Below are 18,590 nucleotides of genomic sequence, written 5' to 3' on the forward strand. Positions count from 1 at the left end.
GATATCTATGGAAGAAAGAGACTCCCCGGGTTCCATTGCTGCGATAACCGAGCGGATGGACTCCATCCGGAAGGTGAATCGTCTGACACAGCGGTTGAGCTTCTTGAGGTCAAGAATGGGTCGGACGCCTCTGTCCTTCTTGGGGACGCAAAAAAGAATGGAATAGAATCCTTGGCGCTCTTCCTCCCTGGGAACAGGAGCTATGACTCCCGCTTCCTGGAGAGATTGGATGGCCTTCCAGAAGGCTGCTCGGCGAGTGGAGTTGGTGGGGAGGGGAGATGGAAGGAATCTTGAGGGGGGAGACCGAAAGAATTCTATGGCGTAGCCCTGAGAAAGAATCTCCCTCACCCAGGAATCTGTGAATGGATGGTCCCACACCTCCCGGAACAGGAGAAGGCGGGCGCCTATGCCTATCGTTCCGGGGGTGGATACACCTTCAGGTGGATGTGGGCTTGTCTGAGGAGGGCTTTTGACCCTGTTTTCCTGAGGACCAGGGGGGCCTCTTGCCCCTCCCCCTGAAGGAGGAAGATCTGTCTGAGGAAGGCTGCTTGGTTTGTTTGGGACGAAAGGAGCGAAAACGGGAGAAGCGCCGATTTGTGTTCTGAGGTTTCGTCTTGTTCTGAGGGAGAAGGGTGCTCTTGCCTCCCGTGGCTTGGCTGATGATCTTGTCCAGCTCTGAGCCAAAGAGAACCTTCCCTAGGAAGGGGATGGAGACCAGGGATTTTTTGGAGGTAAGGTCCGCCGACCAGTGTTTGAGCCAAAGGAACCGTCTGGCGGCAATGGAGGTAGAGGCTCTGGCAATCATTTTTGCCGAATCAAGGGAGGCCTGACAGAGAAATTGAGAAGCCTCCTTGATCTGTGCGGTGAGTTGGAGGATCAAGGATTGGTCAGAGCCGTCGAGGACTGCTTGGCTAAGCTGGTCTGTCCAGACCTCGCAGGCGCGACTGACCCAAGCTGTGGCAAAAGGTGGGTCTTAAGGCAGAGCCGGAGGCGAAGAAAATGGATTTGCATAATCCTTCAAGCCTTTTGTCTATGGGATCTTTAAATCCCGCGGCGTCAGGGACAGGGATGGTAGTAGACTTGGATAGTCTGGAAATGGGAGGATCCACTGTAGGTGAAAGAGACCAGAGATCCATGTCCTCCTTAGAAAAGGGGTAAAGGAGGGAGAAACGCCGAGAGGTGTTGGTCTTACGATCCGGAAAGGCCCATTCATCCTTGACAACCGAGAAGAGTTGGTCGTGTGAAGGGAAGACTCTAGAGGTCTTCTTTTGTCTTTTAAAGAGATCCTTGGATGGGTCTGCAGAAGTAGGAGCGGACACATTGAGAGTTGTTAGAACAGCCTCGATTAGGCCGTCAATGTCGGATGGGACAGGGAATTCAGCGTTGGTCTGCGGGGTATCCTCGTCGGACGAGCCCTCTGAAAGCTGCCCTTCCTCTGCAAGTTCCGACTCTTGGTCAGAGTCCGGAATTGAAGGGATAGTTAGAGCCTTGCGCTTGCCTAAAGAGCCTGAAGGAGGCTGGGAGACTAGTTGGTTGACCAGTTTGTCCAGAGAGTCTGGCAGTCTGGCAAGGCCCTGTAGGGAGGCGAGCGAATTAGCTAATTCGCGGGCCCAAGGAGGTTCAGGCATGGAGGCTGCGGGTCCTGAGGCATCAGGTGAGGCAGCAGGTACTGGAGGAGCAGGTTGTGTGCAAGAGGCACATAAGGACTCAGAATGTCCAGTGGGGAGTCTGGCGCAACAACGGGCGCAAGCAAGGAAGGTAACCCGCGCTGCAACAGGGTTCTTGGAAGTAGCCTGTGCTGAGCGTAACCTGGGGCCCTCCTTGGAAGGATCCGCCATAATAATTGGTAAAATGTGATGCAATGAGGTGAGATACACCTGTTGCAGGGAAGGAAGTGTGTGTGGGCAGAAGTAGGAGTTGCCAAGAAGTAGTTGCTGACCTGGTAATGCTGTTGTCAGAGAGAGGCAAACCGAAGCCACTGAGGATGTAACCTGGAGAGAGACAGGTACTCGGTCTGCAGGCAACTACAGAAGCGCTGTGAGGAAGGAGGCGGTGCAGGAAGAGAGCGCAGTCAGAAGGCGCGAAGAAAAGGAGGCGGGCGCTAAGGCGCCTTACTTCCGGGTACAGAGGAGAGTACGCGCAGAAGGCGCGTCGTTGATAGGGGCTGCCGCTTGGGAAAGGAGCGGCCCTGCGCACCGCCAGTAGGTTCTGCGGCCGCCTGAATGGGAGCGCTCGGGCTCCCCAGGAAATGCCCCTTTCGAGGTGCCGGCGCCGCAGCGCTGCAGGCGTAGCCGCGGACATTGTGCTGCGGTCTGCAGCCGCAGGGTCCAATGACCGGCGGCTTTTCCTTGTCATAGGGGCAATCGGCCCCTGTACCCCTCTCCCCCAAGGGGAGAATCGCATGGGGGTAGGAGCCCAAGGGGCTGAGCCGAAGCTCCTGCCCTTGTCAGAAGGCTCCAGCAATCTGGGGGCTGAGTCGTAACTCCTGCCCCAGAGACCTGTAGGGAATAAAAATTTAAGTAAAAAATTTTGAGTAAAACAACATAAAATAAGGTAGATAAAATAAGTAAAAGGAACTCCCAGAGGGAGTTATGTCCTCCTCCCATGAGGACACTAAAAGAACTGGGCAATTCCAGCCCCCACAGGGGGGTGTAGCCTGCCGAGAGAGGCAGCCAGGCCCCCTGGGAGGGCTGTCACAGTTCTTTTAGTGTCCTTTCCTCCCGGAAGGTAGAGTTAAACCCATCATTGCCTGTGTCACCCTGAAATGAAAGAGGAAAGCGCTTTACAAATGTTTGTTGTTGTTGTGCCATACTCTCCCTGCCATATGCTGCCTGTGTGTGCCATACTCTGCCTGCCCTTCCAGTGTGTGCCATACTCTGCCTGCCATATGCTGCCTTTGTGTGCCATACTCTGCCCTACCCTGCCTGTGTGTGCCATACTCTGCCTGCCATATGCTGCCTGTGTGTGCCATACTCTGCCCTACCCTGCCTGTGTGTGCCATACTCTGCCTGCCATATGCTGCCTGTGTGTGCCATACTCTGCCCTACCCTGCCTGTGTGTGCCATACTCTGCCTGCCCTATGCTGCCTGTGTGTTCAATACCCTCCCTGCCCTATGCTGCCTGTTTGTGCCATACCCTCCCTGCCCTATGCTGCCTATATGCCATACTCTGCCTTCCCTATGCTGCCTATACACAGGCAGCATAGGTCAGGCAGTGCTTACAATGTCTGAGGAGTGAACAGACGAACAATGTGGGTGATTACAGCCTGAGCAGGAGGTGTGAACAATGCAGGGGGTGAACAATGCATAGATTAAAAGGTGTGAACAGTACAGGGGATTAGATGTTTAAATAATACAGAGGGATTACAGCCTGAATCTGAGGTGAGAACCATGCAGTTAATCTCAGTACTGATACCATTTAAAGTGGGCCGCCAGTTGGACAGCACTGCATTAGCATATTAAAAACAGGAGTCGGAGTCGTGGAGTCGGAGTATCAGAAACTGAGGAGTCGGAGTCGGAGAATTTATCTACCGACTCCACAACCCTGAATAAGACTATACATTTACATTTGTGAAAATATCACCAAACATCTGTATTTGTATCCTTTGTCATGATCTTTAGCAATGACTCGTCAGATTTTGCTGTCTTAGCTCGATTCATAAGGCTGTAAAGGATAACCCTTCACATCCCTTCTTTTCTGTACCTCCTCTTTTCTTTAAAAACAAATAAAATAAAAAATTGAAAACAATAAAGTCCTTCACATATTTTGTGTAAAACTTTGTATCGAGGAAATAATGTAAACTGCAACATATAATACACAAATGTTTGCATGATAGTACATGTACATCCAAATCACAACATGCTATAGAATTTCCCAACTTGTAATAAAAGACACTAGTCTAGTGGTCCAGGTGTCAGCGCTAACCAGAGATTCCTCTGGAAGACTCACTAGAGACATGGCTGTCCAAATTCCCGGAAGCACAACACTTTAAAAACCCGATTGTGGAAGGTACTGTGCAGGGGTAAAGCTGGAACCTGGCACAACCCCCTTAAAGGGGAAGGAAAGGCAAAGTCACTTGGGGGTGCCAAAATGTTAGGCACCCCCAAGTGACTTTAACCGCTTACCTTGTACCCCGGGCTGGTGCCCCTGTTAGGAGAAAATAGCACCAGCCCGGGGTACCTGGAGCGCAGCACTTCCTCCTTCCGCCTTCCACTTCCTAAACTGCCGGTGGCCGGGCATGCACAGTAGAGCGAAAAAGCCGACTTAAATGTTTAAGTTCGGCTTTTCACTCTACTGCGCATGCGCGCGCAGCGAAGCCGGAAGGAGGAAGCGCCGGCAGCTACCCCGGGCTGGTGCTGTTTTCTCCTGACAGCGGCACCAGCCCGGGGTAAAAGGTAGGCGGTTAAAGTCACTTGGGGGTGCCTAACATTTTGGCACCCCCAAGTGACTTTACCTTTCTTTTTCCTTTAATTTAATAAATCATGTATCATGCCTCCTGAAAAGGTAGAGCTTAATTAAATATGGTCCTTGTGTCACACTGACAAATTAGAATCAAATTAAAAAGGCATAGACATGATTATGGATTACTCACCTTTTCAAGCTCCTCCATGGTACAAATCATATGGGCACAAGTGGTGAAGATCTCAACTGCACGGGAGCGAGTTCGAATGCCATAAACCTGGATTGCCAACAAAGTAATAGTTATCAGACTTATACAGACATGAAGATATGTGTACACTTAATTAACATCCCTTTGCCTCAACTGTAGAAAATATCTGACATACCTCTGACATAGTAAATATCTTGTACATTTCTGGAAGAATAACGGGGGCAACCAGAGGCATTTGTGTGTCAGTCACCTCTCTGGTGAATTCTGAAAGAATTAGAATTAAAAATTAAATTAGAGTTATATCATATCCTATTTGAGTTAAATTGACTTTTTTCTTTTTATTCTATTCCATCTATATCTGTGACTTGGTGAGCATATTAAACAACACAGACCCACTTCATGTGGAATATATTTATGTACTGTTGATGCTATGTTTCTCTATCTGATACTGGAAAGACAATTTCTGATACATGTTAATAATGACAATTACTAAATGCTGTTTGCAGAAAATATTTAGTTTCCAATGAATGAACAAAATATGATATAAAATAAAAAAATATAAAGGCTAGCAACAAAAAAACAAAAACTGAGAGAATTACTAACCCACATTTTTGAAAGTAACAATATATTCAACAGTAACAATATATATAATTGATTAGCTAGAACATATATTAATGTTCTTGTTGATCTCATTCCAAAATGAATATGAAAAGTCATATCTGAGGTTATAATAAAAAAAACTGTAAGAAATTAATCAATGATATAAAGGTATGGGACCCTTTATCCAGAAAGCTCTAAATTACGGGAATGACATCTCCCAAAGACTCCAATTTAAGCAAATAATTCTAATTTAAAAAAAAAAAAAAAAAAAGATTTCCTCTTTCTCTGTAATAATAAAACTGTACCTTGTATTTGATCCTAACAAAGCTGCATGAATCTATACTGGAGGCAAAACAATCCTACTGGGTTTAATTAATGTTTAAATGTTTTTTAGTAGACTTAAAGTTCGCAAATCTGGAGCATTCTGAATAACAGGTTCTAACCCTGTCTAGATATGGTATCCATAATCTTCAATTTCTGTAATTTGGATCAGCATAACTTAAAGCTACTAAAATGGAAAAACATAGAAAAAAACAAAACAAAAAAAGGATAGTTTTGCCACTAATGTGGGTTTATGCGATCTAGTTACTATCCAGTAGATTGTAAGGTCTTGCTAACCCCTCCCTCCTGTTGTCCTATTTTCTCCTAACAATGTAACTGTGCATCTATTCTGGTGAAGTGTTTGTGTGTATATGGGAATTATTCTGTCTTGTAACTGCACTGTGAGAGACACTGTATAAATGGCACTATATAAATAATGTTACAAGTTATTGTCCTATTATTACAGATTTTTTTTCATATATCACAGAATGGATTCTGTGAGAGATGGCCATCCCATACCTGTATATGCACTTGTACATAAGGTTGCTTTTCCGACTTAATATCATCAGATTCCACCAACTACAAAGGGGAAAAGGTATAGTGTCCTTGTAAGACTACATACGCACCTGTCAACACTCTCATTGCTCCATGAACTGCATTGACCTCCCCGCTCACCAACATCTCCATGAGTATGTTGAACAACTGAGGCCATGCCTCTGGCCAGTCCCAGTGTGCAATGGCAGACACAGCATAAGCTACACTAGATCGCACCTTACTGATAGACTCTCGCAGCCCTGTAGGAAGTAGCTGGCGAATTGCAGTTTTGGCCTGAAAATAAGAAATAATGAATACCTTAACCATGTCCTAGACAGTCCTGTTATAATAAATTCTATTTATTACTATTTATTTCAATTACTAACCCGTTCTGTTGTTTCTGGCAATCTAAACTTCTCAGATTGAGAACACCAATGATTCTCTACATACTGCTTAAGAATCACTGACGCCAACTGCAAAACACAGAAAATACATGATTAAAGACTTATTATAAAATGGTTGTATAATTAAAATGACAGTGGTGTATAGTGTATCGTATATCAACTACACGTATAAAGCTAAAAGTCAATTACAACAAAGGATGATATTTATATAATGAAAAAAAACACTTTTTTTTTTAAGAGGGGCCTGGATAAGTTTTTGAACAAGCAGAATATCCAAGGCTATTTTGATACTTATATGTACAGTAAGGGGCAGGTTTATCTAAACACGAGTTTGAAAAAATCGTTTTAGTCACGATAATATTGTATTGGCGATCCGAAAATCACAAAATTTTTGTACCGAGCGATTGTAAACAGCGGCAAAACCAATCAGATTTTTTCTGCACTAAAAATACAAAAAAGTCGCGAAAGCGTCATAAAAGTCATGCAAGGTACGGAAAAGTCGCGGAAAATACGATTGGAACAATCGAATGAACGCTCGGAGCGTTCGTGGATAAGTAAATTATGTGAGTGTATAGATTGGTAAGTATAGGTTGTGGGTGCTGGATTTACTTGGAGGGGTTAAACTTGATGGACTATGGTCTTTTTTCAACCCTATGTAACTATGTTTTGTAAAAATCATCTAGTTAATTAAAAAAGAGGCAATTTCTGCAATTCAAAAATAAATGCACCAATATATAATTTTTAGGCTTGTTTGAATATTGTACCGTTCACAAAAGATTTGCCTGAATACCCAACTGAAACCAAACCCTAAATTTGCATATGCAAATATGTGAAAAATAAAATACATTGCATCACTAGTAAAGAAAAAATTGTTGCATTCCGTTGTCCAGTGCTTTAAAGGTCCATGACTTTAGGGTTTGGGTTAGGTTTGGCTGAACACTTAGGAGCACATTTACTAATCCACGAATCCGAATCACGAATGGGAAAAAAATCGTATTGGAAATGAAAATTTCTGAAGATCGCAAATATTACGAAAATGCTTACGAAAAAATCGTATTAGTCACGATAATATCGTATTGGCGATCTGAAAGTCACTAAATTTTCGTACCGAACAATTGTAAACAGCGGTAAAACCTTTCCGATTTTTTCGTGCAAACGTCCGAAAAAGTCGCGCGGACACCCAAAAAAAACAGCGAAAATACGCTTGGAGCGTTCGTGCTTTTGTAAATGTGCCCCCTAGGAGTTCTGCAAAACATGCTAGGATTTGGACAAATACAAAACCACCCCTTAATTTCTATTGATGAGCGTGCCAGCACTAAAACCCGCGGGTGGGTTCAGGCCGAGCTCTTCATAATGCCCTCCTAGCCCACAACCTAACTGTGCCCCACCCCTTCCGTGACATCAGAGATAGGGTGGAAAGGACATGGGTATATAAATATACATGGATCCGCGGGCCGGGTTGATTATTTGTCAACTCGCACATCACTTCTAATTTCATATAAATTTGTATTAGAAATCCAAGTGTGGTACTTTTCCAATAATACTGCACTCCAGATCACCCAGAAACTTGAATAAGCAAGAATGAATTCAGGGAGAATTTTTTTTTTTTCCTATAGACAAGCCTCTTGTGGCTTACCCCTAGATCTGGCCTTATTTTTCTATTGCTTTTCATTTTTTTTTTCATTCTTGTTTTACCCTTTCACGTTTCCCAAAAGCATCTCAATGGGGTGGGAGAATTTCCTGAACTTTAATACATTAATGAGAGCATCACCACTGTAAAAAAAGCCCCCTATTGAGGGAATCATGTTGGGACACATGCATGCACATAAATAAATGTCTCGGCTTACTGGTTATGCATATAAATGTGACGTAGATCAGTTGGCACGTCCTTTAATCCAGAGAGTAGGTAGGGCTTGTTTCCCCAAGCCAGGGGGTTGACAGGGGGGCTTTTCTTAGAAAAATACTATTAAAAGTTATATAACCCCCATCAGGAGTACATCCTACAGCTATTACAAAATGATAAAGACAAATTTGTTGGGGGGGGACTTGTGGATGTGGCTGACATACAGTGGTGTGAAAAACTATTTGCCCCCTTCCTGATTTCTTATTCTTTTGCATGTTTGTCACACTTAAATGTTTCTGCTCATCAAAAACCGTTAACTATTAGTCAAAGATAACATAATTGAACACAAAATGCAGTTTTTAAATGAAGGTTTACGTTATTAAGGGAGAAAAAAAACTCCAAATCTACATGGCCCTGTGTGAAAAAGTGATTGCCCCCCTTGTTAAAAAATAACTTAACTGTGGTTTATCAATTTCAATTTTCAATTTCAATATCAATTTCTGTAGTCACCCCCAGGCCTGATTACTGCCACACCTGTTTCAATCAAGAAATCACTTAAATAGGAGCTACCTGACACAGAGAAGTAGACCAAAAGCACCTCAAAAGCTAGACATCATGCCAAGATCCAAAGAAATTCAGGAACAAATGAGAACAAAAGTAATTGAGATCTATCAGTCTGGTAAAGGTTATAAAGCCATTTCTAAAGCTTTGGGACTCCAGCGAACCACAGTGAGAGCCATTATCCACAAATGGCAAAAACATGGAACAGTGGTGAACATTCCCAGGAGTGGCCGGCCGACCAAAATTACCCCAAGAGCGCAGAGACAACTCATCCGAGAGGCTACAAAAGACCCCAGGACAACATCTAAAGAACTGCAGGCCTCACTTGCCTCAATTAAGGTCAGTGTTCACTCCACCATAAGAAAGAGACTGGGCAAAAACGGCCTGCATGGCAGATTTCCAAGGCGCAAACCACTTTTAAGCAAAAAGAACATTAAGGCTCGTCTCAATTTTGCTAAAAAACATCTCAATGATTGCCAAGACTTTTGGGAAAATATCTTGTGGACCGACGAGACAAAAGTTGAACTTTTTGGAAGGTGCGTGTCCCGTTACATCTGGCGTAAAAGTAACACAGCATTTCAGAAAAAGAACATCATACCAACAGTAAAATATGGTGGCGGTAGTGTGATGGTCTGGGGTTGTTTTGCTGCTTCAGGACCTGGAAGGCTTGCTGTGATAGATGGAACCATGAATTCTACTGTCTACCAAAAAATCCTGAAGGAGAATGTCCGGCCATCTGTTCGTCAACTCAAGCTGAAGCGATCTTGGGTGCTGCAGCAGGACAATGACCCAAAACAAACCAGCAAATCCACCTCTGAATGGCTGAAGAAAAACAAAATGAAGACTTTGGAGTGGCCTAGTCAAAGTCCTGACCTGAATCCTATTGAGATGTTGTGGCATGACCTTAAAAAGGCGGTTCATGCTAGAAAACCCTCAAATAAAGCTGAATTACAACAATTCTGCAAAGATGAGTGGGCCAAAATTCCTCCAGAGCGCTGTAAAAGACTCGTTGCAAGTTATCGCAAACGCTTGATTGCAGTTATTGCTGCTAAGGGTGGCCCAACCAGTTATTAGGTTCAGGGGGCAATTACTTTTTCACACAGGGCCATGTAGGTTTGGATTTTTTTTCTCCCTAAATAATAAAAACCCTCATTTAAAAACTGCATTTTGTGTTTACTTGTGTTATCTTTGACTAATAGTTAAATGTGTTTGATGATCAGAAACATTTTGTGTGACAAACATGCAAAAGAATAAGAAATCAGGAAGGGGGCAAATAGTTTTTCACACCACTGTATATTGACTAATGTAACAAGTTTTAATTGTAAATAGTCTAAGTTAGCTGCTTGTTTTAACCCTTTTCATGCCAACAACATATTTGTCATGGGCAGCCTAATGACACCACACTGGTTTTGGGTTATGCTGCAAGAAAAACATGTTGCCTAACAACATGCAAAAATTGAGGAACAGTTTAAAATTAGATCTTAGAAAGAGGGGCAAAACCAAAAAGCAACTGAAAAAGTGATTATAGCTGGTGTAATCTAAAAACAACTAAACCAAAGTGTTTGGAAGGTGAATAACCCCTTTAATTCAAAACACAAACCCATTAAGTGTACAGACATTTAAAGGATAACAAAAGGTACAATTACTGGGAGTTGTCAAGTTGTTAAGCACCTTCCAGTTATTGTAGTCACTTAATTGCTACCATTTCTTTAAAAAACAAATTAAAGTCCGCTTGACTTTTCCCTCTGAGCACTATACAGTCACTATACTCACTATAAGAGTATGCATGTAATTTATGTACTAAAATGCCCTTGTGGCATGTTGTATGTGGGTAAAACTATAAGAGCAGTAAATGCATTAAAGAACACAAAAACAATATCAGGAATTTTGAACCTGACACTCATAATGACACCCCGGTGGCTAGACATTTTTTTGAAGCCAAACAATGTGTGCCAATTAAGATGGAAAGTACTGGAAAATGTAAAAAGATCCCAAGGAGGGGGTAATTGGGATAAACAATTACTCCAAAGGGAAGCCCAGTGGATTGGAAAACTAGTATCCAGCAAACCAAACGGTATGTATGACCACAATATTTTGAAATGCTTCCTACGATCACCAGTTCAGTTGAAGTTTGAATTTTGATTACTCTTTCTCTCGTTTTAGGTTATAATGGCTAGCTAGACCTGAAATTCATCACGGAACTCCTGTCGTGTGAGGTAATATAGTCCCATTGTATTTTGACACAGGAGTTAAAAGTTAAATTGCTGGCAACTTACTAATCAGTTATACTGTCATGCATGGTACATGGCAAGAATTGCTATCTAAATAATGCTGAATGTTTTTGCATCCCTAGGTAGGCCCTGTTGGCAGTACCTATGTTCTCTTAAATGTTTTGCTGATAACAATATCAAAGGATAGGCTTGTTTTATGCAGTATCCCTGATAAATCTTGTATCTGATTTGTGATTTATGAATGGACTATAGCAGATTTACAAAAGGACACTAATGGACACTAACCGTCACTTTAAGAAGGAAGGCTGGAGAAAGGCTGTTGTTTCACAAGAAAGTATTCTGATAATGGTCAAACTTACCAATGGATTATAATGGATTCAATAAGGACACCGACCGTCACTTTAAGAAGCAGGGTTGGGGAAAGGTTTTTTTGTTTCACATGAAGGTATTTAATCCGACAATGCTTTGTACTTGTACACTTGAGAAAAGGCTCTGCCCGAAACATTAAATTCACTGCAGTTTTTAAATGCTGCCTGGAGCTGTTTGATTCCTTTTTGATCTTATGATATACAGAAACAATATGGCAGCACAGCACTCAAAGGGAAACGTACCCCAGGCTAGTATATTTATGAAGAGGAACAAAGGCCCCTGGTAGGAGCAATGTTCTTTCCAACCCAACAAATTGGGTGTTCAGAAAATATTTTTTTCACGCATATAGCCAGGAAGGAATTAGAAGAAAGTGACTAGGATCACTGGGAGGTGATTAACAACAGGGTGAATTTACCTCTCATATTTTGGGGCATGATGACAGAACTGAATTAATTTAGATTAAAGGATTAAGATGTGGTTCACCTTTAAGTATGGCCAATTCTTAGCAACTTTTCATTTTGGTCTTCATTTTTTTTTTTTTTTTTTTATTGCTTATAGTTTTGTTTAACTTTTTCTGCTTCCTCTTCTCAACTGTCAGATGGGTCACTGACCCCAGCAGCTAAAAACTATTGCTCAGTGAGTCCAAAATTGTATTGGTTACTTTTATTATCTTTCTATTTAGACCCTCTCCTATTCATATTCCAACATTTTATTCAAACCACTCTGTTTTTGTTATGTTAATTTGGACCCTAGAACAATAATAAAAAAGCTAAATAATTTGAAATCCACCAAAAACAAAAAGTCAAGACTAATTGCAAATTGTCTCAGCTCTACGTCATACTAAAAGTTAATTTTAAGGTTAACTAACCCTATAACTTAAAAAAATTATCATATACTGAAAAAAGAACTTTGAAAATAAGCAAAAAACAGAAAAGGAAACATGACAAAGTACAGAAGATCAGGCAAGCCTGTATTAGATGTTTTGCTCTGAACATATTATACAGTGCTGCGGAATAAGTTGGCGCTTTATAAATAGATGTTAATAATAATAATAACAACATAGTGCAGGTATGGGATCCCTTGTCCGGAAACCAGTTATCCAGAAAGTTCAGAATTACAGAAAGGCCATCTCCCATAAACTCCATTATAAGCAAATAATTCTAATTTTAAAAAATGATTTCCTTTTTCTCTGTAATAATGAAACAGTACCTTGTACTTGATCCCAACTAAGATATCATTAATCCTTATTGGAGGCAAAACAATCCTATTGGGTTTATTCAATATTTCAATTATTTTTAGCAGATTTAAGTTATGTAGATCCAAATTAGGGAAAGATCCCTTATCCGGAAAACCCCAGGTCCCGAGCATTCTGGATAAAAGGTCCCATACCTGTACGTATGTTGGGAACTCCAATGGGATTTCTTGAAATAAAGTTATCTTCCCTAATCAAAGATATTGTAATATATGTGGGTGCTGATAGGTCCCATACCTGTATCTGATACCTTACCTGTCTAATAGCAAGAGCACCCTGTGGATCCACAGTCAGTTCTGCCAAATGTACTCCAAACTCTGTTATACAGGGAGAAAACAGTGGACTATGAGAAAGTGGATGATAAAAAGGGGGTGGGTACATCTAGGGCGATAAGAAAGGTTGAGTAAAAAATGTTGATTCTAAATATAAATTTTGATCCTTGAATGGGGAAAGATTTTTAACACGATAAACACAGCTTGAAAACAGCTTGAAAACTTTCCAGCTAAAAAGAGAGATGCAGTAAAATAAAATCATCCAGAACACGTGGTCTGCATCACTAAAGATGAGCTGCATCTCCCATCACCCTCCCATTCAATAAGTCTAACGTGTTCCCTGCCAGGACTCGCCGCAAGCATCCCAAAGAACTCACCCGAGCCCTCATTTATAGGATCCATCAAACTCACCCTCTGTCACTTCTAACACTTTCAACTGCTCCTCGGCAGCCGCTCGCACCTCGTGTCCGGGAGAAAGGATGCCATTCAGAGTGTCAAGCAGGGCCTCTCTCAGCCCGGCCTGAACGGCAGGCAGCCCTCCTTGCTGTGGGTGAGCCATGGCACCAGTGCAAACAGGCAGACACCTTAAAGTCTCACACCGGAACCACACTCACTTGACAGGAGTTAGCGACAACACTGAACGCGCCAACACCGCCCGCCAAGGGTCGCACGCACACTAAAGGCGGAGACACGTAAGGAATAGGCGGATACATGCATTCATGGGCGGACAGGCAGTCAGTGAAAGGCTACCAGAATGTGCCAACACTGGTCCTGTTCCATGGGAACGGGGCAGGGCTATATGTACCAAGGGGGGTCCGAAGGGAAAGGAAACAAAGGCAGGCCTGATTTTGTTGAGAGAAAAGTTGCGCACTTGCGAGGGAGATGTCCGAAATATGTAAAATGACGATAACTTATGGGATTGGCTTGGGCGCTTTGTCTTAAAATAAATGTATCATTGAGGACTCCTCGGAGACTTGCTGGAAAGTGTTTTCTAGTGACATTAATGGACGGTAGCACCACATAATTAAGAGGCTGCAAGTAATTATTATTTCTACTAAGAAATATAAACTCTGTAAGAGAGGCCATGGCATCTGTAATTTATAGTGGAATTACCACCAAAATCAAAAATAGTTGCCCACGGTGCATTATGGGTAAAAATCCATTATGCCACAGAAGAATAAAATGAAAAAAGTGAATTTTGTTCAGCAGTTGACATTGAAGTCCTTCAAATTGCGCATGCACGCATAGGGGCACATTTACTAATACACGAACGTCCGAAAAGCGTTCGAATGCATTTTTTTCGTAATGATCGGTACTTTGCGACTTTTTCGCAAATTGTCACGACTTTTTCGAAAGTTATAATGGCAATGAAAAAGTCGCGACAATTCTCCAAAGGCATAATGGCAATGAAAAAGTTGCGACAATTCTCCTAAGGCATAATGGCAATGAAAAAGTTGCGACAATTCACGAAATTTGTTTCGGCGACGAAAAAATCGCAAAAAATACGAAAAAGTCGCAAAATGTTCGTTTTCCAATCCGAATTTTTCTCATTCGGATTCGTGGATTAGTAAATCAGCCCCATAGAATTGCATGTATAATAATCTCATAACCATATTAAATGAAATACTATGTTTCAGTGGTTTGTATTGTCATAACTTTTCAGTGTTAAAATAACTAACCCTGTCCATATAGCCCACTTTGGAGCAGACTTTTAATTAAAAAGGGTTTGTCTTTATGTAAAGTCAGATTTAAAGCCATGTAATAAAGACATTACCAATGAAAACGTCGAATCTCTTTGGGTAGAAATTTCAGTAGGGCTGAAGGTCACAAAGAAAATGGTCATTGGTGTATGCTTTAAACCACCCCGTATAGATGAGGGGGATGAGACCCAGCTATTGTTGCAAATGGAGGAGGCTTCACAATTGGGTCAAGTTGTTATTATGGGGGACTTTAATTATCCGGACATTGACTGGAGTAATGGGGTGGCTAAGTCAGAAAAAGCTAGTAGGTTTGTAAATATGCTAAATGACAACTTTTTATTTCAGGCGGTTCAAGAACCTACTAGGAATGACTATTTTGGACCTGGTAATATCTAATAACACTGAACTCATCTCTAACATTTGTGTGGGTGAGCATTTGGGGAACAGTGATCACAACATGGTCTCCCTTTGAAATAATGCTGCAGAGACAGCTCTATAAGGGAGTAACTAAAAGGCTTGATTTTAGACATGCAGACTTTGCCAGTATAAGGGTATCTCTGCAATGTGTCAACTGGGAAAGGCTTTTCATAGGGTTAGACACAGAAGGAAAATGGAACATCTTTAAAACATTGCTTTGCAGGTATACACAACAGTATATTCCCCTTGTACGCAAAGAGAGGCATCGCAAAGCAAAACCTTTATGGCTGAATAAAAGTGTTAGTGTTGAGGTTGGTAAGAAAAAACGTGCTTTTAAAGGAGAAGGAAAGGCAAAATCTATTAAGCACACTATTAAAAGGTACTACTATTGCTGTGTAAAAACGCTATATTCCTGGCTTGCCTAATGAAAGAATTACAGAGATACACATACTAGAACTCACATGCTTGTTTCATGGAATTGCGCCGCCATCTTGTCCAGTGTGTCTCTATGGGCTGAAAAGCACAAGCCAGCTCCCTGCTCCTGTCACAAAGTTTCTGCAGCTCCACAAACCCCCCCCCGCTCCTGCCACAAACCCCCCCAAGCTCCACAAACCCTCGCTCCTGCCACAAACAATCGCCGCTCGCAGCACCTGGCCGCCCCCCCCCCTTCCTGCTCCTGCTTGTCAGAGAACTCGGCGACGCTGCATCGCCATGGCAACTGGACGCTTCTGCCCTCTGCGCATGCGCCGCCTGCAATAACAAATCCTTAAGTCTTGGGGGAAGCGATGCATTATGGGAATCTTCTCTACCCAGCTCAGCGTTTTTTTTTCTCTGTTTGGCTTCTGATCTTCTGAACGGGAGAAATATGGGGAAACTTAAGGGCACTATTGAGAGAACTGAAGGTATGCCTGCAGCTTGGGATTAACTCTTTATTAGCCTTTCCTTCTCCTTTAAAGCATGGTTTTATGCGTAACAGATCTTGCCAAACTAATTTAGTCGCCTTTTATGAGTAGGTGAGCAGGAACCTCAATGCTGGAATGGCAGTTGATGTCATTTACTTGGACTTTGCTAAAGCATTTGATACAGTACCTCACAGGAGGTTAATGATCAAATTGCGGAATATTGGCCTAGAACATAATATTTGTAATTGGATAGAGAACTGGCTGAAGGATAGATTACAAAGAGTGGTGGTAAATATGTAAATTACCCAAAATTAAAGTACATAAACAAATTGTAATTTTCTGTCACTACTACAAAATCAACATGTTGCCTGCATTTTAACCATATATTTTTGGGGAAAAAAATCTAGAATGCGTAAATATGTCTTTTAAGCTGTGCTTAAAGTTAGAAATTACTACATTTCTAAATATCACCTAAAAGCTTGTCCTTTACAGCATCTTATCTCCCAAATCATGGCTTGAAACTTGTGGGTGGGGCGGGTTTGGGTCAGTGCAGCAATCTTTTAGCAGGTAGAACTTTTTTCACAGCCCTACCCCTCCTTTAGCAGACATTAGGGCTCTGGCACACGGGGAGATTAGTCGCTCGCGACAAATCTCCCTGTTCACGGGCAACTAATCTCCCCGAGTTGCCATCAGTTGCCATCCCACCGGCGAACATGTAAGTCGCCAGTGGGATGGCACACGCAGCGGCGAGGCAACTTCGGCGATTTCGCCGGTGGGATGGTAGTTCGGGGAGATTAGTCGCCCGTGACAAGGGAGATTTCAGATTGCTCCTCCTTTAATTATTATTGCTTATTTAAATACTTGCACCTGTTATGTCCTCTCAGGTTAAAGACAGACGTTTTTTGTCAAGCTGCCAGTGGTATAAGTAGATGTATTCAATATCACGGGAGCACTTACCGGACAGTCAGTGTGCGCTCAACGTCCACGCCGAAACCCAATCGGCCAGCTTCTCCAATAGCAAAAAAGATTAGTACGGAGCAAATCAACACTGCTGTATAAAAAAACTTTGTCTTTATTATTTAAATCTCTTTAAAAGCATCTTGTGCACATACAAAAACAACCACACGCTTGACGCGTTTCGTGGTATCACACCACTTTATCACGTGGTGTGATACCACGAAACGCGTCAAGCGTGTGGTTGTTTTTGTATGTGCACAAGATGCTTTTAAAGAGATTTAAATAATTTATACAGCAGTGTTGATTTGCTCCGTACTAATCTTTTATGGTATAAGTAGATGTCACTGGGCCCTATAGCAAATTCAATTTAGGGCTCCAAAATATTGGCAAGTTGACCTATTCTACCAAGATATAGTGAAATTGCTCATTAATTAGGACCTTACTGGGCCCCCTACATTCCTGGGCTCTCTGCAAACCGCAGGGTCTGCTTCTGTAGTTACACTCCTTCAAGCTGCACATGACTAGTAGGTAGGCAAATCCCACATCTGCAGTGCCAGGTAAAAAATACATTTTTATTGGTTTTATATAATTAAAATTTCTTGGCCCAGTTTTATACTATAACCCTGTACCCAATTCAGGGCAAAACTTAGGAGACCCTTTGGCCACATCCTTATATGACTAAGCTCAACTACTTGCCTGAGGCTAGTTCACATTCTTGTAATGGCAAGGTCAAATTTTGGCATTTTTCTGGGCTGGGATCATTAGAATAATGACCTATACCAACGTATGAATGTATGTCTCTATGATAAAACAATCACAATATACCTAAACCTCAGTGTTGCACCTGGACAAGAGTACCTACATCAGGATTGGTGGCTGCAATTTATTAACATTTGACATCCAGTGTCAGGGTCGGACTGGGCCGCCGGGATACTGGGAAAAAGTGGTCCAGACCCGATTCCTTTAACTGCTCCCCCAGCCGGGGGGTTAGGGGGACGCGGCCAGCGGGGCACCTTGGGGGGTGCAGGGCCCCTGGGGCAGCAGTCCTGGTGGGCTCTGTACCCCTCTGTCCGACCCTGTGCAGTGTGCATAGAGTTGCCACCTGGCCAGTAAAAATGATGCTTGCTCACAATGTTATTAATAGGAAGGAAAGATAAAAGTATACAAAGGCTGGTCTTTTTTAAAGAAAGGTGGCAACCCCAAGGGAGCTGCATGCTGTGTCCTTATCCGACGAGATAATGGTGTCTGACAGACTCTTTTTTTCTCATTGAAATACACGGACTGTTGGATGTACAGTAGATGCATAAACAAAATACACCATCCAACTTTATGTGATCTAACTTTACATTAAAGCCTATGGAGATCAGATTTTGTACAATCCTACAAAATCTTATACTGTTGGAAGCTGTTGCAAGCTGTTGCATGACAAGATTAGATAAAATCTGACCCACAAAGTCTGATTAAAATCTCCTATGGAGATTAGCCCTTTGCAGGCTCCTCGGCATTGATCCCCAACCAGGGCCCAATCTGCTTTCAGTGTGCATACTCCTCAGTGATGAAAGCCGGGAAGCCTGAACACTAGATATGACACTACTAGATGTGGCAGTTGCCAACCCTG

The 18,590-nt window shown here is 42.4% G+C and overlaps 1 protein-coding gene across 1 annotated transcript in view; it reads right to left on the minus strand.

Moving 5' to 3' along the window:
- The window catches only part of ipo9 (importin 9), a 33,495-nt gene extending 19,902 nt beyond the window's left edge, over positions 1–13,593 (minus strand). Inside the window, 6 exon segments of the mRNA NM_001097178.1 lie at positions 4,592–4,678; positions 4,785–4,873; positions 6,157–6,358; positions 6,451–6,537; positions 12,980–13,041; positions 13,408–13,593. Of these exon segments, the coding sequence (NP_001090647.1) occupies positions 4,592–4,678; positions 4,785–4,873; positions 6,157–6,358; positions 6,451–6,537; positions 12,980–13,041; positions 13,408–13,555 (675 nt within the window). The 5' untranslated portion in view covers positions 13,556–13,593.
- Between the last annotated feature and the right edge of the window lie 4,997 nt (positions 13,594–18,590).

Source organism: Xenopus tropicalis, chromosome 2 (genome assembly GCF_000004195.4).
Source record: "Xenopus tropicalis strain Nigerian chromosome 2, UCB_Xtro_10.0, whole genome shotgun sequence".
In the NCBI taxonomy this organism is placed as follows: domain Eukaryota; kingdom Metazoa; phylum Chordata; class Amphibia; order Anura; family Pipidae; genus Xenopus; species Xenopus tropicalis.